The following is a 20,693-nucleotide window of genomic DNA, read 5'->3' on the forward strand; positions in this document are numbered from 1 at the left end:
ACTGGGCTGCATAGCTTACTGTTAAGGAGAGCAAAAAAAGTGACACCTGAGAGACCAGGTCGAGGTTTTTACAGTTGCAGGACAATTAATGATAAGGAGTTGTTAAAGAAGAAATTCTGAATGAAAAGGGGAAATTGGCAGTGGAATTATAACAAGGGTAGTGCCTAGATCCTTGTAGTTGAAGGCACAGCCTTAAGAACCTATCAGGAAGACACATGGGACACAATGCAAATTTATTTATATTATGTAGCAACTAAGAGGAGTAAACTTTGTGACCAACAATGGAATCCAGCTTCCTGCCTTTATCAATTAGTGTGTAGTGCTTACACCTGGACTTATTGCCCATAGTGCAGTCCACCACCAATAAGTTAGGTGGAGGGTGTTTAAACAAGAATTTACAGACTTTTTCCTGTAACCTGTAAAAATTCTCTAAGCGCTTTGAAGTAGACACTGAAGTGGATGGAATCTCCCATGCTGACTTAGCAGAATTGACTAACACAAGAAGCATTGGAAGGGATGTGGGGTGAGAAGTAGAAGTCATGAATTCATAGATGGGGTCACTGACTGCTTGGGCTGGGCACTTAAGTTCCAAGCCCAGCACTTTGGCCATCTCTGTAACCTTGTATTCTATAAGATTTGGTCTCCTCAGTAGGAGAACTGGGCAGATTGTTTGGTACGTTATCGTCAGCAGAAGGGTTTCATGGGTTCTCTGTGAGTATAGAGTCATCATCCGATTCAGAAGTTGGGGAAAATCTGTATATATTTTTTTAAAAAGTATACATCATTAGTCTTCTGTAGTTAACAACTGAACTGAGAGACTCTCATTTGCTAAACTCAAAATAATGCCTTTATGTCTTTTAAGGAGTGATGTGTATTGTTCAGAATCTCCTAGCATGACTTCACATTCGGAGATAAAAGAATGCAGTTCTGAGAGGAATAATTCTTATGAGTGCATCTTTCAGCCTTTTTATCTTCTGTCTGGATACACAATGTGGATAGAGGTTAAACACACATTGGGAACACTTACATCTCAACCAGTGTGTATTCTACCAAAAGAAGTTGGTGAGTGAAAATATTTTGTGATAATGTTTCATTGCCTGATTTTTGAGATTTATACTTCATAGATCTTTCAATGACTTTGTTGCATTCACAATAACTTTTAAAGATGTAAATATTTAAGAAAAATTCAGAAAAATAATGCAAAATGCCTTGTTTTCTGAGAAAAACCTCTTCAAGGCTAGTGCTTTAACACCTGCAAATGCACAGTAATTTGCTCTCCTCAAAGGACTTGGGCATGCTAACCAATTCATAGGGGCTTGTGGGAAATGGCGTTAAGGAAAGAGCAGCTTGTAAAGTATAATATTCTAAATGGTATGTTGATAAATTCTAGCCCTTCACTTTCAAGATATGTGTAATACAATGAATCTCAGCTTCCCTACAATATTTTCTCATTGCAAGTCATAGGAACATAGGAAACTGCCATATACTGAGTCAGACCATTGGTCTATCTAGCTCAGTATTGTCTTCACAGACTGGCAGCGGCTTCTCCAAGGTTGCAGGCAGGAATCTCTCTCAGCCCTATCTTGGCAACGTACTGTATGCTTTGGTAGTTTGTTGGTTCAATTAAAAAAATCTTGTGCTATAAAAAATAAATAAATCTTGTCCTATCTTGGAGAAGCCAGGGAGGGAACTTGAAACCGTCTGTTCTTCCCAGAGCGGCTTCATCCCCTGAGGGGAATATCTTGCAGTGCTCACACATCAAGTCTCCCATTCATATGCAACTAGGGCAGAATGGGGACAAGTCATGCTTGCTACCACAAGACCAGCTCTCCTCCCCTTCCTGTAATAATTCAGTCTTTAATTTTCAGTCTGTATCTTACACAAGTACATTTGCTACCTTCATGCATAAATAGTTCTATGCCTTTCCTCCTCAATTCTTTATCTTTTATTTTTTGTATCCTTTCGCCAAAAGGATTCTTTCCCTTGGGTGCTTGAATTATTCAGTCAGTGACAATAAGCTTGTGTGACAGCCTGTGATAGCAGCTTTTAATAAAATGGAAATAAAATTAAATATGTGCGGAATGATTAGGAATCATCACAGCATGCAATAACCAGACATTTAAAATAAGTTGGTTTTTTTGGAACTCTCCACTTCCTGCTATTTCCTTATTGTTTTTACTAGTTACAGTATATAATTAATTAGAGACAAGATATGTAAATAGGGAGTGCAATATAAAATTCTAAAGAACGCTCTATATTGGTTTACTAAATTCTCACACATACACACACACTTCATTTTGATTATATATAATTTACTATAATAATATACCATGTTTCTGATGACATGTAGAACTTCAGAATTACATACAGCTGGAAAACAAAGGCTATTCATAATTCTGAAATATTCTTAATGCTAAAAGTTAGCCTTCTGCAAAAATATCCACTTTTTCAACTTTCACTCAGTTGTTCCCTGATTCAAAAGATCTGTATCAATTGTTTGAAGAACATTCTCACATAGCCTTGTTTGCTTGTTAAAGGACTGATTTAGCAACTGTCTCCCACAGATTGATTACCATCTGCCTTAGTGCATTATCTACTACTAGTAGTGGTACTACTACGAATATTTATATACCGCTGTTCAACAAAATTTTAAAGCAGCTTACATAGAAAAATAAGTAATACATAAATAAGATGGTCCCCTGACCCCAAAGGGCTCACAGTCTAAAAAGAAATATAAGGTAGACGCCAGCAACAGCCACTGGAGGGATGCTGTGCTGGTGATGGATAGGGCCAGTTGCTCTCCCCTGCTAAATATAAGATAATCATCACTTTTAAAGATGCCTCTTTGCTCAGTTAGCAGGGGTACCTGAAGGCCAAACTAGATGTGACAGGGACAGCTGCATTTGATATCAGTCCTGAGTATAGGACTGTAATGGCCTTGGTTGCCCTAGTGGATGATCTATGCTGGGGACTTGACAAGGGAGTCCATCTCTGTTGGTTCTGCTGTACCTCTCAGCGGAATTCGATACCATCAACCATGGTATCCTTCTGGACTGCCTCTTGAGTGTGGGAATGGAGGCACTGCTTTGGAGTGTCTTCAGTCCTTTCTTGTGGGGAAGATCCAGAAAGTTGAGCTCGGCTCCTTGCCTTTGGCCTGTGGGGTCCCACATGGCTTGGTTTTGTCCCCTATTAACATCTACACGAAATCACTTGGAGAGGTCATCCATGGGTTTGGACTGACTTGTCAGCAATATGCAGATGACACGCAGCTCTATCTCTCCATATCACATGATCATAGGGAGGCAGTGGATATCCTGAATTGGGAGCCAGAGGTTGGATGTGAGCTTGTAATGGGCTGGATGTGAGCTTGTAAACAGGGGCATAGGGAGCCAGAGGATGAAGTCCTGCCAGGGGCTCCCCTCCCCTATATCTTTGAATTGTGTACATAGCATTTGTGCCCAAGCCACACCCCCACATGTGACATCAGACACAGGGGAGATGTGACTAGTCCTAGGGTCAGGGCTAGTCAGTCCCTGTGGAGTTTCTCATCAGCATTTAGTTGAATTGCTGACTGGGAGCTCCTTTCTCCCAGAGGCAGAGAAAGGAGCTCCCTGTCAGTAGTTCAAGGAGCACTTTGAAAGGGCTTTAGATAAATTCATGGAGGACAGGTTTATCAATGGCTACTAGTCTGGTGGCTACAGGCCACCTCCAGACTCAGAAGCAAGATGCCTCTAAATACCAGTTGCATGGAATCAACAGCAAGAGAGAGGGCATGCCCTCACCTCTTTCTTGTGGGCTTCTCAGAGGCACTTGATAGGCCATTGTATGAAATAGGATGCTGGACTAGTTAAGCCTTGGGCCTGGTCCAGCAGGGCATGTTCTTACCTCACACTCTCTTGTGGTCCCCTCCAGACCCTGGTGGCCAAGTGATGCCTGTCCCCCATTGCTCCATTATCCCTATGCCCCTGCTATTAAACTAAGATTGAGTCCAGACAAGATGGAGGTGCTGCTGATAAGTAGGAGAGCCATTCGGGATGAGGGGATTTGACCAGTTCTGGATAGGGTTGAAAGCACAAATGTGCAGCTTAGGGGTACTGTTGGACCCAGCTCTGCTTTTAGATGCTCAGATAGAGGTAGTCGCCAGGCGTGCCTTTGCACAGCTTTGACTAGTTTCACTTTACACAGCTGTGTCCCTTCCTTGAGAAAGCAGATCTGGCCATAGTTACCCACACCTTAGTCACATTACTACTAGATTACTGTAAAGTGCTCTACATGGGGCTGCCCTTGAAGAATATTTGGAAACTGCTGCTAGTGCAAAATGAGGCAGCTAGGATTTTATCCGGAACTGCCTGCTGGGATAATATTATACCCATTTTGAAGACCTACAATGGCTGCCAATTTGTTTGCAAGTTCAATTCATGGTGCTAGTTTTGACTTTAATGCCCTTAGCAGTTTGGGCCCTAGGTGCCCAAACTAAGGAGGAGGTCCTGCTCCTAAGGGTTTCTGACTGCCTGACAAGATCATTAGAGGGGGCTCTGTTCTGTGTGCTGACGGTGAGGGAGGCATGTAGGACAGGGCTTTTTGGTCATTGCCCCCAGGCTTTGGGATCCGCTCCCGGCTGACATACACTCATCAGTTTCCATGACAGCTTTTAGAAAGCAAGTAAAAACATGTTTTTTACCCAAGCTTTTAGATGAGTGTTATATTCTGTGTTGCTGGACCTCTGGATAGTTTTGTTTGTTTGTTTGTTTGTTTAAAACATACCCCACTCCTCCAGTACACTACTGCTTGGGGCGGCTCACAACATTAACAACTTTCCTTTCACTGTCTCTGCATCTGGACTAAATTTGGTGGAAATTGAGGTCCATACGTTAGATCTCTTGTGCCACAAATGTTCATGTGTCTGCCATCTTGGATCAGAGTGGGTGTGATCATTACAAACTATACCATTGAGGTGTCCCTGTTTGTCACTCACTACAGCTGTTCCAAATTTGGTTCAAATGACAGTCCTCAAGTTAGTGCACTTGCACTTCAAACGTTTATGTGCTCGCCATCTTGAATTGGGGTGGATGACATTGTCACAATCTTTGCTGTTGAGGCACCACTATGTGTCCCTACAGCTGTAGCAAATTTGATTCCAATCAGTTAAGCGGTTCACAAGTTAGCTCACTTGCGCCTCATAGGTTTATGGTTCCGCCATTTGAATTCTGTATTAAAGCTATCACCCTTTCTGGTCCGCCTCTCAGCCAGAAGACTTTGGGGGGTCCTGTCAACCAGTCTGCTTCTCTGGTGCTGCTGCTGAATGCAAGATCAGTCCGGAATAAAACATCTGTCATCCATTACTTGATTGGGGATGAGGGGGCGGATTTAGCGTGTATTACCAAGACATGGGCAGAGGATTTGGGTGGGCCTTGTCTCACCCAACTTTGCCCCCTGGGTTACTCAGTGAAGCACTGTTCCAGACCAGTGGGGCAGGGAGGGGGTGTTGCTGTGATCCATAGGACTTCTATCTCTCTTGCCAGGCGACCGACCACTCTGTGAGCGGGTTTGAAAGGTTGTTTCTAGTGTTGGGTCAGAGGGACAGAAAAGGGATGCTGCTGGTGTACTGTTCACCCCATTGTCCAGCAGCCTCCCTGGCTGAGCTGGCCGAGGTAGTCTCGGATTTGGTGTTGGAGGCCTCTGCCACAGTCGTGCTGGGGGATTTCAACATTCATGCCAAGATGACCCTCAGTGGGTCAGCTCAGGTTTTCATGACTTCCATGGCAACCATGGGGATGTCCCAATATGTTATTGGCCCAACTCATACAGTGGGACATACCCTTGACTTGGTCTTTGCTATGGAGCAGGTTAGTGGGAATCTGTTGGTAGGAGGGTTGGTAGTGAACCTGTTGTCAACAGGCATGCTTGGAAGAAGGCTGATTATTTGGATCCATCCCAGTCTGGCTTCAAGGCCTGGTCTCGGCACCGAAACGGCCTTGGTCACCCTGGTTGATGACCTTTATCGGGAGAGGGAGAGGGGCAGTACTACCGTACCCTGCTGGTTCTCCTTGTTCTCTCAGCAGCTTTTGACCATGGTATCCTTTTGGAAAGGCTTTGGGAGTTGCGGGTTGGAGGCACTGCATTGTGGTGGTTTTGCTCCTATCTCCAGGGTCGATATCAAAGAGTTGTCATGTCTCCTCTCAGTCAGGAGAGGCAGGAGAGGTGCTTGACCATTGCCTAGAGGTGGTAATGAGCTGGATGTAGACCAATAAATTGAAACTGAATCCAGATAAGCCGGAGGTGCTGTATGTCAGGGGTTCTTGAGTTCATGAAGTGAGGAGATATCCTGCTCTTGAGGGGGTGGTAGTACCCCAGAAGGAACAGGTGTGTAGCTTGGGGGTACTCCTGGATTTGTCTCTGGAGGCCCTGGTGGCAGCGGTGGACAGGAGTGCCTATTTTCAGCTTAGGCTTGTCTGCCAGCTACAGCGCTTTCTGGATAGAGATAGCCTGGCCACAGTGATCCATGCTCTGGTAACTTCCAGACTGGACTACTGTAATGCACTTTATGTGGGGCTGCCCCTGAAGACGGTTCAGAGGCTGCAACTAGTGCAGAATGCAGCAGCAAGACTTCTGATAGGCACTTCTAGCCAGATGCACATCACACTGTTCTTAAAGGAAATGCACTGGTTGCCAATTTACCACTGAGCCCAATTCAAGGTTTTAACCTGACTTATAAAGCCCTGAACAACCTGGACCCCAAATACCTGTCCGCCATCTTGGATCAGGGTAGATGGCATCATCACAAACTACAATGTTTAAGTGTCCTTATGTGTCCCTACAACTGTACCCGATTTGGTTCATATTGATCCAGGTGTTGAGAAGTTGATGGGGTCGGGGGGACACACACAGAATGCCGGGTGATCTCATAAGCCTACTGGAAAGTAGGCTAATAAAAATATATAATTTAAAATAAGACTAATAATGTTAACTACATTTAAGTTGAACAAAACCAGGATAAAAACCACATTTAAAATTACTTTTTTTAAAAAAGTTGTAAGCTAAAAGTTATTTTAGAAGCTAAAACCTAAGAACTATAAAAACTCAAGAACCTACCAGATATAAACAGAGATGAAATATTAAAAAGCCTCTTTTAAAAGATGTGTTTTCAATTGTTGTTTTTAAAAAAAACAACACTGAAGGAGGAAACATGGCAAAGCCCTTCGGGGAGGGTGTTCCAAAGCCAAAGGGCCAAAACCAAAAAGGCCCTCTCTCTAGTCCCCAGATCTCTGTTAGTGGTGGGACCATGAACACGGCCTGAGATAATGAGTGAAGGGTCCTGGCAGGTTCATATGGGCGAATGTGGTTTGGCAGGTACCCCAGACCCAAGCCATGTAGAGGTTTGAAGGTCAAGACCAGCACCTTGAATCAAGCCCAGAAGTAGACCGGTGATCAATGAGGCTGCCACAGGATGGTTGTGACCCTCATGAAGTGACTTGAGTCTACGAGCATCCTTGCAGCCATATTCTGGACCAGCTGAAGCTTCCATACCAACTTCAAGGGCAGCCCCGCATAGAGTGCATTGCAGTAGTCCAAACTGGATGTTACCAAATCATGAGTGACTGAGGTCAGTTCTGACTTCTTCAAATAGGGTCGCGGCTGGCATACCAGTCAAAGCTGATAAAGGCAGTTCTTCACACTGCCACAATCTGTGCTTCCAAGGACAGCGTCGGGTCCAGAAATACCTCCAAGCTGCAGATTTTATCTTTCAGAGGAAGTGTGAACCCATCCAAGACCAGATTTACCTTGTTTTATTGTGTATATGTTTTTAATAGATGTGTAGCATTTTTAATATTAAAAGTTAATATTCGTATTGTTTTAAGTGTGTAATATATCTGTATAGTGTTAAAGATACTGTAAACTGCCTTGGGATTTTTTTTATTTTTTTTTAATGAAAAGCAATATACAAATCTGACAAATAAAAATATCCATGTGTCTACCCTGTTCACATAATACACAGAATGGGGTGGGGTCTAATGAACAGCAAAAGAGCAGGGGATCTCAACCTAATATCCTTTTAAAGTTGTGTGCCACTTTGGAGACTCTTCAGACTGGAGAAGTGGCTTAAGAAACAATAATAAGCTAGCTTAACCCGTACAGAGCATCAAGCTAGTACTTGATTACTCCCCTCACTCCCTGCCACAGCCCCCCTCACCTCAGAGATCTCTTCACCCTCATCTGAGCCGCACTCCTCCTGCTCCTCCTCCATCTGGTTACTTCCATCCCCCTCACTCCTCTTGGTCACGGCTACAGCATTGCTGGCACCTATTGGCCAAGCTGCAGTCCCCTATCCCCAGATATCTCCTCACCCGAGCCCCGCTCCTGCTCCTCCCCACAAGAGCAGCACCAGCAGTGGATGACCAGGCCCTTCCTCGCTCCCGCCACTGCCATAGCTGCTCGTTGCCCTCAGACCCCTGACAAGCCTGGACCCGTCCCTTGCCTGCCTGCCTCCCTCTGCCAACGGTCTTAGTAGCCCAAACAGCAGCAGTAGTTGACTGGGCCTTTCCTTGCCACTGCCATGGACACTCGTTCTCCTCAGGTTGCTGACAGGCTCAGGCCCATCCCTTGCCCTTCCTTCTTTCTTTCTTCCCCTCCCCTCTCCTCATCTCTCTTCCTTCCTGAGTTAACAGATCTTGTTACCTCATCTAATTCACACAATAGCAGCCTCCTTCTCCTGAAGGGGTCCTCCCTCCCTCATGACCTCTCTCTTCCCCTACTCACTATCCTTTTATATATATATATATATATATATATATATATATATATATATATATATATATATATATATATTCCTCTGTACAATCAAGAACATCTTCCTAGTAAAAGTTGCATTCCAACTGACCTTAACCATCACAAGCTCCTCCTCCCTATCTGCATATGTAATCCCCACTGCCCATTCACCATGGTGCTTTTGCTCTCACAGGCTTCTCCTCCCTATCTGTATATGGAATCCCCACTGCCCAATCAGGTGCTTCTGCTTGTGAACTTTCGCAAGAGCGGCTATACACAGGATTAGCCACGAGTATGCCTTAGAGAATTAGATAGATAGATGAACCTTGGCTTCTCCCTGCCTTACGTCCCTCTTCATCACTTTTGTCCAAGCCAGTTTCCAGTACCAGATATGAACCAGACTGTGAGAAAAGTACTTGAACATAGAGGGGTATGATCAGAGAGTGTGAAAGAGCTTAGCTCCCATCCCCTGTACACACTTTTGGATGTACACACCAGTTCCTTAACTTGTCTTTTATAGAGAATGGGGCAGGCATATGATTAAACTTACACAGCTGTCCTCCTCATGTTTTGTTTGGCCTAGAGAGTATGGATTTCTCATCTTACTTCATATCAGCATTTATAGCTCTGATTTCACTGAAGTTGTATTCAACTCTATTCTTGGTAGATAGTCATCTATATGAGGCAATGGGAGAATAGCAAGACTCTTCAATATGTCTGGCTACTGTTTCTGTTGTAACTGACTACCATTTCTATTGTAACCAAGATTTTATTGGGGGGAAATCATAATTGTTGGAATACTTATAATAGATACTGGATTTGCATGACATTTTGGTAACTGATTAGTGACAATTCTTCCCTAACATTATGGTGTAGTGGCAAGAGTGGGCTTGAACGTGGAAATCCCAGGGTTTGAATTTCTACTTCTTAAGGCATTTCACACAACCGCAAATCAGGTAGACAAGCATCCTATCCAGCTTTGGGAGCTGTGCACACTCCCAATTTCAATTCTGTGCTAGCAAAAACCTAGGAAGGAGTGATAGTCCATGGGTCAGGAGCTGGGTAGCATGGCACAGTTGTACCCAACTTGTACTTGGCATTTGAATGAGGTAGGCGGAAACATGATTGAAAACTGGGAGTGTGCACAGCTCTGAAAGCTGGGTAGTATGCTTGTCCTATCCAACTAAAAATCATGTGAACTGTCTTACTGAGTGGCCCTGGCCAACAGTGTTTTTCAGTCTAACCTAGTTCATAGGAGTGTTGAAAGGTAAGGAATAGGTTCTTACATTATATTGGCAGCATGAGATCCACCAAAGCAGCAGTCCTTTCTGTTCACCAGAGTAACACAGAGTAAAAGCCAGAGTTACAGAGTAAAAGCCAGCCCCAGCGGTGTTGCACAAGAGTGTAATTGCACAACTACTTGAAACAATGTATGCACTTGTGCAATGTAACTTACATTTCCAGTATTACATTTGTGCAACAGAACGGTGTAAGTTCTGTTGCACAAATGTACACAAAAAGCCCAGGACCACACGGGAGGAACCCACACTGTAGCTCCTGCTATTCCAGTGTTATCCAAGGGGTTGGGAGGAGCTGCAGGCTGGACACATCCCATGTGGACTTAGGCTTCTAATGTTACTCTGGCAAATGGGAAGGAGCTACTGCAGCTCTCATATCATCAAGTTATCAAGGATCTCTAGCTTCTTGGTGGAAGTGGAGGATACAGTTGTAACAAATAAAATAATACTCTGCTGTAATTTGACTAGGGAAGAATTGACACACAATTCTGTAGGATTCAACTGGGGTCAATAAGCCAGTCAAACCTCTTTTGTTTAACTTTCTAGTGAAGCCGTTTTCTCCCTCCAGTGTCAAAGCAGAAATCACAGGGGAAGTGGGGCTGCTGAATTTGAACTGGAATAATCCAGAACTTCCAAAGAATGATCTTCAGTTTCAGATTCGGTATGCTGTCAATGGAACAGAAATTACTTGGGAGGTATGGTATAATCCAAATTAGCCCATGCATCACTAGACTACTTTCAGTGATGTTCTGTGGCTAGTCAGTCACAATGTGTCAATTCATGGTGCATAATACATTCTATTAATTTTATTTATTTGGTTTGTATTATCTTGCAAAAGAACCATCTGTGATGTGCTTTTTTCATTAATTTCATAGCAGATAGCCTGTCCACAATTTAAGATCCCCATGTGTTACTGAAAAATAATTTCATTTGCTATAAGGTTAAACATTCTTGCTTTTTGATCTTTCTTTTTACAGACACTTGAAGTTGCTACAGTATCAGGTAGCTCTGTCAGTATAGAGGTGCAGGATCCCTGTGCAGTATATATTGTTCAGGTGCGCTGCAGTGTGATTGATGGTGTAGGCTACTGGAGTGACTGGAGTAGACCAGCCTATACAGTGGTTAAAGATATCAGAGGTCAGTGTATTACCCTTTGTCTTTTGACTAGTGATGTTTTAACTGAATGAATGTAAAACAAGTAAATTGTAGCTGTTCTTAAAATGTATTTTTTTCCCCAGTTCCTTTGAGAGGTCCTGAATTTTGGAGAGTTGTTAATGAAGATCCTGTAAGGAACCAGAAAAATGTTACTGTATTTTGGAAGGTAAATGAATGGGGTCAGGGAGTAGAAATTAGTTATTAGAAATATATATTAAGAAGTTTTGTAATGTATGAATCTCATGATATGCCTGTTATGGAACTTGATTAACTTTGAAAAACATATAATTCAAAATGCTGGTAAAACGATTCTCTGGTTTTGAACTTTTGCAAACAATGACTAATGTGATATGCAATTCAATGCCACTGTTACCAATGGCTAGTGCTACAGTGGCCCTGGTGGTGTTGGGCAACAGTGCAGTTGCACAACTATTTAAAACAGTATGTGTGCAACATACTTGCACTGTTCTGTTGCACAAATGTAACACTGGAAATGTAAGTTACATTGCACAAGTGCATACACTGTTTCAAGTAGTTGCGCAATTACACTCTTGTGCAACACTGCTGGGGCTGGCTTTTACATGCGCAGCAATGCATTAAGAACAGCAGTCTCGGAATGCAGTGGAGAGAGAGGCTGTTCTTAACTCAGCCAGAGTCTTCGCCAAACAGTATAGCACGTATACAGGGACACATTTTTTGAAAACAAAGGGTACTTATGGAGGCAGTGAAAATTGATGGTTTGGAGGCAAATAGCAGCTGCTGGTGTATGTGTGTTTTGGCAATTTTTGGAAATGGCACAGAGCAAAATGCCCCCCCCCCCATGATTTTGATCTATATTTCCCCCTTCCCACTCAACAGTTAACTGTTGTTAAAGTAACAAAACCAACAAACTGACTGGTTAAAAATTTCTTGGGTGATATATGTAGAATGATTAAAAAGTAATGAAAGTTGTCAAATTATTGTATTGTCAAATGAAGTTTGAAGTCCGTGACACAAAATTTGAAGTAACAGTATACATTAAAAGAACTTTAGCCTGTGTATATATCAGTTACAACCCAAAATGAAATGCCTAATATATGCTGATTTTTCTTACAGCCACTCATGAAGAATATTTCCTTATGCAGTGTTCTAGACTATGTGGTAGATCATACAACTTCAGAAAACATTACTTGGTCTGACTATGTAGAAAATGATACTACCTATACATTTTCATGGACAGAGGATGTACACACCATTAAGATTATAGCTGTTAACTCAGTTGGAGCTTCCTCTGTGAATTTTATTTTAACTCTGTCACAACAAATGAGCACAGGTAAGAGCAATAATATCATTTTGGATAGCTCCAGAAAATTTTTAACATTTGGCAACTCAGAATATTAGTTTATAATAAAAGTAGTTTATTCATAAATCGCCAGTGTTTATAAATGGCTATTTTACTAATGAGGCAAATGATGTCCTTATTTTACAACAACAGTTATGTTGTTGGTTTAGACCAGGGATATTGTTAACATCTGGGGACCCAAGGTTAAGAAATCCTGGTTTTAGACCCTGATCCTTACTCATTCACTTGGAAGTGAATTCAGTTTATTTCAGTGGAAGACTAAGTTAATTAGCTCTGTAATGTGACATAAATTATTGGTCTTTCTTCAGGCCAGAGAAAATGGAATCAAATACCACTGATTCTAATAGCCTTACAAGCAGGAGAATGTTATTAGCAATTACTGCTATTGTTAATTATCACCATGCTTATTTTGTATACTTTTAAGCTTGTTACAAGACTAGACCCGTTGCATCTTCCAGCCATTTGATTACTATGTTCAATTTCCCCCCCCTCTGTTCCCATATATACCTGTTTACACTTCTATTGATGAAGTGGGCCCTGGGCCATAAATGCTGTGCTACAGGTTGCTGACAGTTTAACATACATTTTAGTCAACTGTACCAAACATTCCCAAATTAACTGGAAAAGATTTAGAAATGAACCCATCACACACAATACCTAATGTTAAAATCTAGTCAGGTTTTAAAAGATCTTCATAAGAAACTGCTGACAGGAAGAAAAGTAGTATGAAATGGGGTGGGGGTGGGACCTTAGTCCACAAAAAGAATTCATTTGAACCACATGGGGTCTTGAAGTGGAATAAAGCGGAAAAGCTCCACTGAAGTTGAAATTTCTTATACTGACATATAGTTAACTGACTAGCCCTTAGGAAGTATTTATAATTTGTATCAGAAATGTGATTTATTTCAATCCCTGAGTTTTACCAAACCTTTAAGTCAAGGTGAGCAGACTTCAAGCTTGCAGAATCTACTTAATTTTTTAATTAGAACCACAGGTTGACTAATCAGAGTCAAATGCAAAATGGTGACTAAAGAAAGTGGAGCCAGATGCAGAATGGTGGATTTAGGCAGAACCAATTACCCACGGCACCTTATAAGCCATATATTGGATAACCTGCATATGCAAGTACAAATCTACATTTGAGTTACTAGAGTTCAGGGATTCAATATACAACTGGTCAGCAGAGCTGGACAAAAGACCTGTCAAAGCCAACCAACTATTGCCCATGTTTACACTGAGACTAAGACAAGCAATTACCACAAAAAAGGTTTTTTTAAAAAGAAGCTTTCAGTTTTACTTGCAATTTTTAAACGGTTGGTAATCAGAAACCCTTGCCAATCTATTGCAAATCACCCAGAGATCTACCAGTAGATCCTGAGCTAGTTTCTCTCCACCTCTTCTCTAAGCCACAAATTAAAACAAAAATTACTGAAACCTAATGCAGTCATTCTTCTGTCTGTTGAGTTCTCTTCCTGCCTATAAGAGATTAAGTAAAAGTAAAGTGTGCCGTCGAGTCGGTTTTGACTCCTGGTGACCACAGAGCCCTGTGGTTGTCTTGGTAGAATACAGGAGGAGTTATAATATATGTATAATGATCAGCTTTTTGTTTATTCCTTTTACTGTTTGTCAGTAAACATTGTGGAGTCTCTCAGCGCCTACCCAGTAAACAGCAGTTGTGTAATAGTGTCCTGGACACTTTCACCTGTGATATATATTATTACATCTTTTGTAATCGAATGGGAAAACCTAAATGGAGAAGAAGAATTTAAATGGATAATGGTTCCTCCAAATGTGAAGAAATATCATATTTATGGTGAGTTTTCATTTCAAGCATGTACTTCTGGATCTCTTGTGTTCTGATGTGTCACAACAGTACTAGATAATGCAGTAATAAAAAACAATCACTGCTAAGCACTTGACATAACTGAAATAAGTACTGAGGTAAAAGCATAGAGAATGCTGTGCTGAAGGATGAGAGGACAAGGACTTTGAAAGAGTTAGTGGTATGTTGAAAACTCATAAATATTTGTTACAAAACTATGAGGACTAAAATTCTTATTCCCAGATTCCAAAAATAATCCACGATGGGAACTGTGGCTTTTATGTGATTGTGGAATACTGGTTGCCTGTCCCTGCACTAGATGGTAGATTTATGAATCCCTAATTATCCATCCTCATTTTCCCTCTTTTATTACTTCATGCTTGTAAGACCCTCTCCAGCAGAACAGCACAGTTGTCTTGTATTTGGAACCTACATTTTTCTTCTTAAATCAAACAGAGGTGCACTTCAGTAATTTTGGAGTCTGGACCTAAAGGCCTTTGGTATGTTCACCTCCCCACCACCAAGTTAATCATCATTCCCCTACAGAGAGAGAGAGGGAGAGAGATGAGCGGTGTTTTTAACACCTGGGTTCTTGAGGGCACAAACAGCAACTGAACTCACAAGAATGTAAGAATATAAAACAGGTATATTTATGCAAATATATGCATTAGCAGAAACATTTCAAAATGCAATTTACATATTCCCAACCCACATACTTCTTTCCCCGGCCACTCCCCCCCTCTCTAAAACACCCATTGCAGGTCACAATTGCACTCAGCCGCCTGGGATGGCTCAGCAACCACACCACCCAGGACAGACTAAAGAGGATTGGGGTGGTGTGGAGGCCCTGGACTTTGGCCCCGAAGTCCAGGGGGGTAAGAGCGCCTCTGAAATCAAATATATTTACATATTGAACATATACTTATATATACTTATACTATTGAACAAAAATATTATTATTAGTTAATGTAGGTTCTGTCATTGGAAATGAATGGAAGTAATAGTTGCCTTCCTTTTGAAGAGGCCGAACTCTAGGTACTTGTTAATACTTGTGTGGATATCTATTCTTTCATGTGTTTAAAAATTTTAAAGCTAGCTCCAATCTTTGTTTTATTCCATAATTTTAATAAAAGTATTTAATAAAAGTGTGAAATTGAGATCCCTAGCTCATTGTTTAGAGTTATTGTAGATGATCCCTCTTAAGACAAAGCTGACAGAAGAAGAGTTGAGTGGTTCTTCTTAAGACAAATCTGACAGGGGAAAAATGTTGAGTAATCTCTCTGGGAGATGTGAGGTTGGAAAGTATCATTATTTATCATCACTGTTTATTTATTGTCTGAGATTTCAAGAGGCTGTTCTTGGGTGACTGTGACCATTAAGATAATAAAACTTGAGAATGTGGTAATCTTCCAGAGATGTAAAGTGCAAACATTTTAGTGATGGGTTAACAATCCCCCAGAAATTAGCCAAGCTACAGCCCCCAGAACTGAGAAAGAAGCTTGGTTTATTTCTAAACCAAAGCTTAATTTGTAAGCCACAAGCTCCATTCTTCTTACACAGGCCTCCAGACTCCCAAACATTCTCTCCTATTTCCTTTAAGCTAACTTTCTGGCTGTGACTGGAATAATTGTGCTTTGGTGTAGAGAGATCTCTCCATCCCTCACCTTACTGGTGCTTGGTGCACTGTGTAGCAATGTGCTAAGATTAAAGGTCCCTTAGGACATTTATGCCTCCCCTGTTCCCTCTCCCTGCAACGAGAGCTGCTGCTGCCCCACCTAGTAAGTGGGGTTTACATAGAAGGGGATTTGGGCAGTTTGGTGAGTAGGAGTGAGGGACGTATGCTTTTATTAAGAAGAACTTGGGGCTCATAATGTTCATCTGTTCTTTGAGGTAAGCATTACAAGCCCTCAAAACTTATATTTGAGGCCCAGATAAACAAATTTTGCTGGCATAAGTAAACTATGTATTGGGCTAGTTCAGATGATCAACCTGCTCCATAGGTACTTGAGAACACTGAGCACACATGTAATGCCCCCCTTCTGGTGCAATGGGGGCCATTTGCCCAAACATAGGTAGCAGAGTTGTCCAAAATGCCCCTCCATGTGCAGTTTCGGTTCTGTTTTAAAGTAGTATTTCAGTTGCACATGGAGGGGCAGTTTGAAGAAAACTGGTCCTCACACACACACACACACACACACACACTAACACACTAACACAATGGCATAACAAGAAGAAGGAAGATATGCACACTCAGTGGTGCACCTAGGTCCCAAATCAACCTGGACCTGAAGGGCTCTGGAGGCTCTGGAGTGCACTGAACCTCTGAAGGGCTCTGGAGGCTGGGGGCAACAAGAAAGTCCCTGCTTTTAAGTTTAAAAAGCAGTACTTACAGAGGGGAGAGCTCCCCTTTACCTCAATATTTTTCTTGACCCAGGGAGGGTGGGATAGTGTACAGCAGTGATGGTGGCTGCAGGGAGGGTGAGGGGTGATGAGGCAAGAGTTCCCCCTTTTACCGGGACAAGAGGCGGCGAGCTCCTTCCATATCCTCCTCTCAAGTGACTGCACAGGCCTCTTGCCTGTCTGCTTCATCCACGTGGAGGAAGGCCGGAAACAAGCTGTACAACAAAGAGGCTCGTGCAGTCACTTGGAACAAGGGAGGAGAGCTGGAAGGAGTTCGCCACTCCCCATCCCAGTAGAAGGGAGAACTCTCACCCCCCCACCCTCCCTGCAGCTGCCATCCCTGTATCCCATCTCACCCTCCCAGGGTCAAGGACAATCTTTAGGTAAAGGGGAGCTCTCTTCTCCTTGCCCGCCCTTCACAAGTACCTCTGCCACCATGCAGCAGCATTTTTTAATGTAAAAGGGGGGTTGTCCATGTCCCCCGCTCTTGCTGCAGTTGCGCCCCATCCCACCTCCACTAGCAGCAGGGCTCTGGGGAGCCTCCCCCAGAAGGCCATGGACCAGATCTCCAAGGTCCATGGCTAAGAGCGCCTCTGTGTGCACTCATGGTGTACCCACCATAATCATCTGGATTGGTGCTGGTCAGATAGTATTTCCCAAATTGGCCCATTGTGATGTTAAATAGGCTTTAGGAAATTATTCAAAGATCTAGAAGCCAGTGCATAAACATTATAAATGTGGTCTATTTTTCCCTTCCAGATAACTTCATTCTCATTGAAAAATACAGATTTAGTTTGTACCCAATAACTTCTGAAGGAGTGATGAAGCCCACAATGGCAGATGGATTATCTGCAGGTGACCAACTCTGGACATTTTGTCTATTTTTTCCCCTTCAGTTAGGATTTCTTGCTCCAGCTTTTAATGAGAAAAATGTATTTAGTCTAGAATTGGAAACATATAAATGTGAATAGATATTGATTAAGAAACAGAGATTGTATGTAGAACTAGAATCTTGACTAAGTCTGTATTGCTATTCACACTTCCTTCAGAACAAGTCTGCTGAACGTAGTGATACTTGATTCCAATTAAATGTACATAGGATCGAGCTTTAGGTTCTCAAGGATCTAGGTTATCAAACAAACAAAAATTGTACTGTGTCTACAGTATACCCAAGTTTTATTTAAGTTTTTTGGGGGAAATTGATGAAGTTCAGGCAGTTTAACCTTGAAGAAAGAAAAATGAACAAGGTTGTAATTCTATTCTTACATTTGCAAATAAGGCCCATATCACTCAGAAAATGTGCTAAAGATTACTTAGATTCTCTTAGGCCTGTATTTTTGCGGTGCTGTTGATACTTATTTTAAGCTGTTGATTGTTTTTTTTCAGGTGGGACTGAAAAACAGAATGATCTGAACTTCTATGTGATTTTACTTCTAATTATTTCATGCTCAATTTTACTGTTTGGAGCTCTGTTGCTTTTGCACCAAAGGTAAAGATTTACTATAGGGTTTTTTGTGGTTTTTTTAATCTGCTTACAACTGAATAAGCATTTAGTTGAGTTGAAATATATTCAGTTGAGTTGAAATATATTCAAATATATATTCGAGTTGAAATATATTCAGGATTATTGCTGGGATTGACCAATTCCAGGCACCAAGAAACATAGCACCTATAAATTTTATCTTGGTGCCTAGACTAGGATATTCAGTGGTAGAATTTATTCATTAAAAATATTTATTGGGCCCAACCCTGTTTCAGTATGTAAAGGGTTAAAGAAAAGCCTATTTATGCTCCTGCTCCACATGTCTATCATCCAGTAGTTTTGTCAAGTTTCTATTGTCTGGCTCCTCAATTCTTGGGATGACTTCTGGATCCAAAGAAAATTGGCAGGCCTGGATTGCCTGTATGCTGAAGATGTATTTTCTGACTGGTTTATATGCATCAGAGGTACATGGAGTGCCATTGATTCCCTTTGTGAAGGTCTGGACCCCCCTTAACACAAAAAACCCACTAACTAAGATTGAGAAGGCCTGTTTCAATCCAAATCCTAAATACAACAGACTAACATAAACAGGGGCGTAGCTAGGGGAGAAGGGGCCTGTGTTCATCCGTCTCTCTGGCGGCCCCCCAGAGTGAGGGAGATAATGAAGAAAATAGGGAGGGATGGAGCTGGAGGGCCCTTAGGAGCTGGGGGCCCGTGTTCTTTGAACCCTTTTGCTCAATTATAGCTACGCCCCTGAACATAAGCATTATGAGAGAAGTTCCAGATAAAAATCAGTCTTCTATAAAGGATTTCCAAGGAAATCCTACACAGGAGAAGTAGATATATGCTGTAATAGAAAGAGTTCAATCATTAACCTACACAGATACGTGTGTGTGGCTATTCACATGTGCAAGCAAAACTGGGCTAGGAAAGCCCAGGCTGGTTTTGCCTGTGCCAGTGAACCTCTGGGAGCCATGTGGCTCCCAGCGGCAGCACGTCGGCAAACCATGTTCAGTGACCCAGTTGTTAGCCAGGATGTTAGGATGCAAGCACACCCCAAACCCAGGCTAATGGATTGCGTGTTGGTGCCACGCAGCTCCACACAGTACCTACACACAAGTAGCCTCCTGACCAGCGTCAGGAGGCTCCCCATAATGTACTGCACACTTGCATGGTACATTATGGAAGTTCCAGGGCCTCCAAAGACCCAGAAAACCCCTGCTGCTGGCAGGAGCTGGCCATCGTCTGGGTGAGCATGCCGCCCAGGGAGAGCAATCCGCCCAGGGAGGGAGAGAGGATCGTTTGTGGGTGAGGTAATTGTTTCAAGGCTTCCTCCCCTTGCCCCTTTTGAACCCTTTCTCCGATCTTCAGAAAGGTGTGAGTGTGTGTGTGTGGGGGGGGGATGTAAAATGGGGCTGTGGACTCTACAGTGTGGAGTAGCAGTTAGAGTGTGGGACTAGGCCAAGGGAGACCTAAGTTCAAATCCCTGTTCAGCCATGAAAGTCACTGAGTGACTCTGGGACAGTCACTTATTTCTCAGCCTGACCTACTTCACAGGGTTGTTGTGAGGATAAATATAATAACTGTGTACACTGCTCTGGGCTCCTCAGAGGAAGAGAGGGATATAAATATACAATATGCAGCTATGTACAGTTGATTTCAGATTTGCTGAAGCTTATCTCAAACTTGTCCTGTCACGTTTAAAAAATAATTTGCTGTTCATGAAATATGTCTTCACAGTAAGAAGCAATTATATCCTATATGTACCTTCTGTGCCAAATCAACACTCTATCTGAATATTTCAGAGTGAAGAATTTTTTCTGGGATGATGTTCCGAACCCCAAGAATTGCTCCTGGGCACAAGGAGTTAATTTCCAAAAGGTATGGTCTCCTATTTTGATGAATTTGCTTTTATGTATGTCAGTATTTTAGGTCTTTAGTCAGTTTCAAAAATAATTCATTTACTAACAGAAAAAAACTTAATAACTAAAAAGAACTGAAACTTTGAGTTGGAGCTGAGACTTAGATGCAAATACTTTTAATTTGCCAGGGCAATGGTACCATAGCCTAGAAACAAAATTCTACGTGTTACTTTGGTGATAATAGGGGCGTAGCTAGGGGAGAGGCGGGCTGTGTTCATCCCTCTCTCTGGCAGCCCCCCAGAGTGAGGGAGATAATGAAGAAAATAGGGAGAGGTGGAGCTGGGGGCCCGTGTTCTTTGAACCCTTTTGCTCAATTATAGCGACACCCCTGGGTGATGAAATGCCATTGGGTTCTATAGGTACTCATTCAAAGACAAATGCCCCCTTTCCAGGGATTATTTGTGGGAGATTGAGGCTCCAGTGAGCTTCCTTCCTCCAAGGCCTTCACCAGAGTGGTATCCTAGGATGCTCAAAGGGATACATAGATGGAACTTCCTTCTCCTTT

The 20,693-nt window shown here is 42.3% G+C and overlaps 1 protein-coding gene across 8 annotated transcripts in view; it reads left to right on the forward strand.

Moving 5' to 3' along the window:
• The window catches only part of LEPR (leptin receptor), a 122,497-nt gene that overhangs the window by 99,168 nt on the left and 2,636 nt on the right, over positions 1–20,693 (forward strand). For all 8 annotated transcript variants that reach the window (XM_053250541.1, XM_053250545.1, XM_053250549.1 and 5 more), the window contains 9 exons: positions 863–1,062; positions 10,611–10,759; positions 11,042–11,201; positions 11,303–11,385; positions 12,315–12,531; positions 14,192–14,374; positions 17,543–17,638; positions 18,170–18,272; positions 20,072–20,147. In XM_053250541.1, coding sequence (XP_053106516.1) covers positions 863–1,062; positions 10,611–10,759; positions 11,042–11,201; positions 11,303–11,385; positions 12,315–12,531; positions 14,192–14,374; positions 17,543–17,638; positions 18,170–18,272; positions 20,072–20,147 — 1,267 coding nt within the window. The remainder of the gene's footprint in view (positions 1–862; positions 1,063–10,610; positions 10,760–11,041; positions 11,202–11,302; positions 11,386–12,314; positions 12,532–14,191; positions 14,375–17,542; positions 17,639–18,169; positions 18,273–20,071; positions 20,148–20,693) is intronic.

Source organism: Hemicordylus capensis, chromosome 4 (assembly GCF_027244095.1).
Source record: "Hemicordylus capensis ecotype Gifberg chromosome 4, rHemCap1.1.pri, whole genome shotgun sequence".
NCBI classification, from domain to species: Eukaryota; Metazoa; Chordata; class Lepidosauria; order Squamata; family Cordylidae; genus Hemicordylus; species Hemicordylus capensis.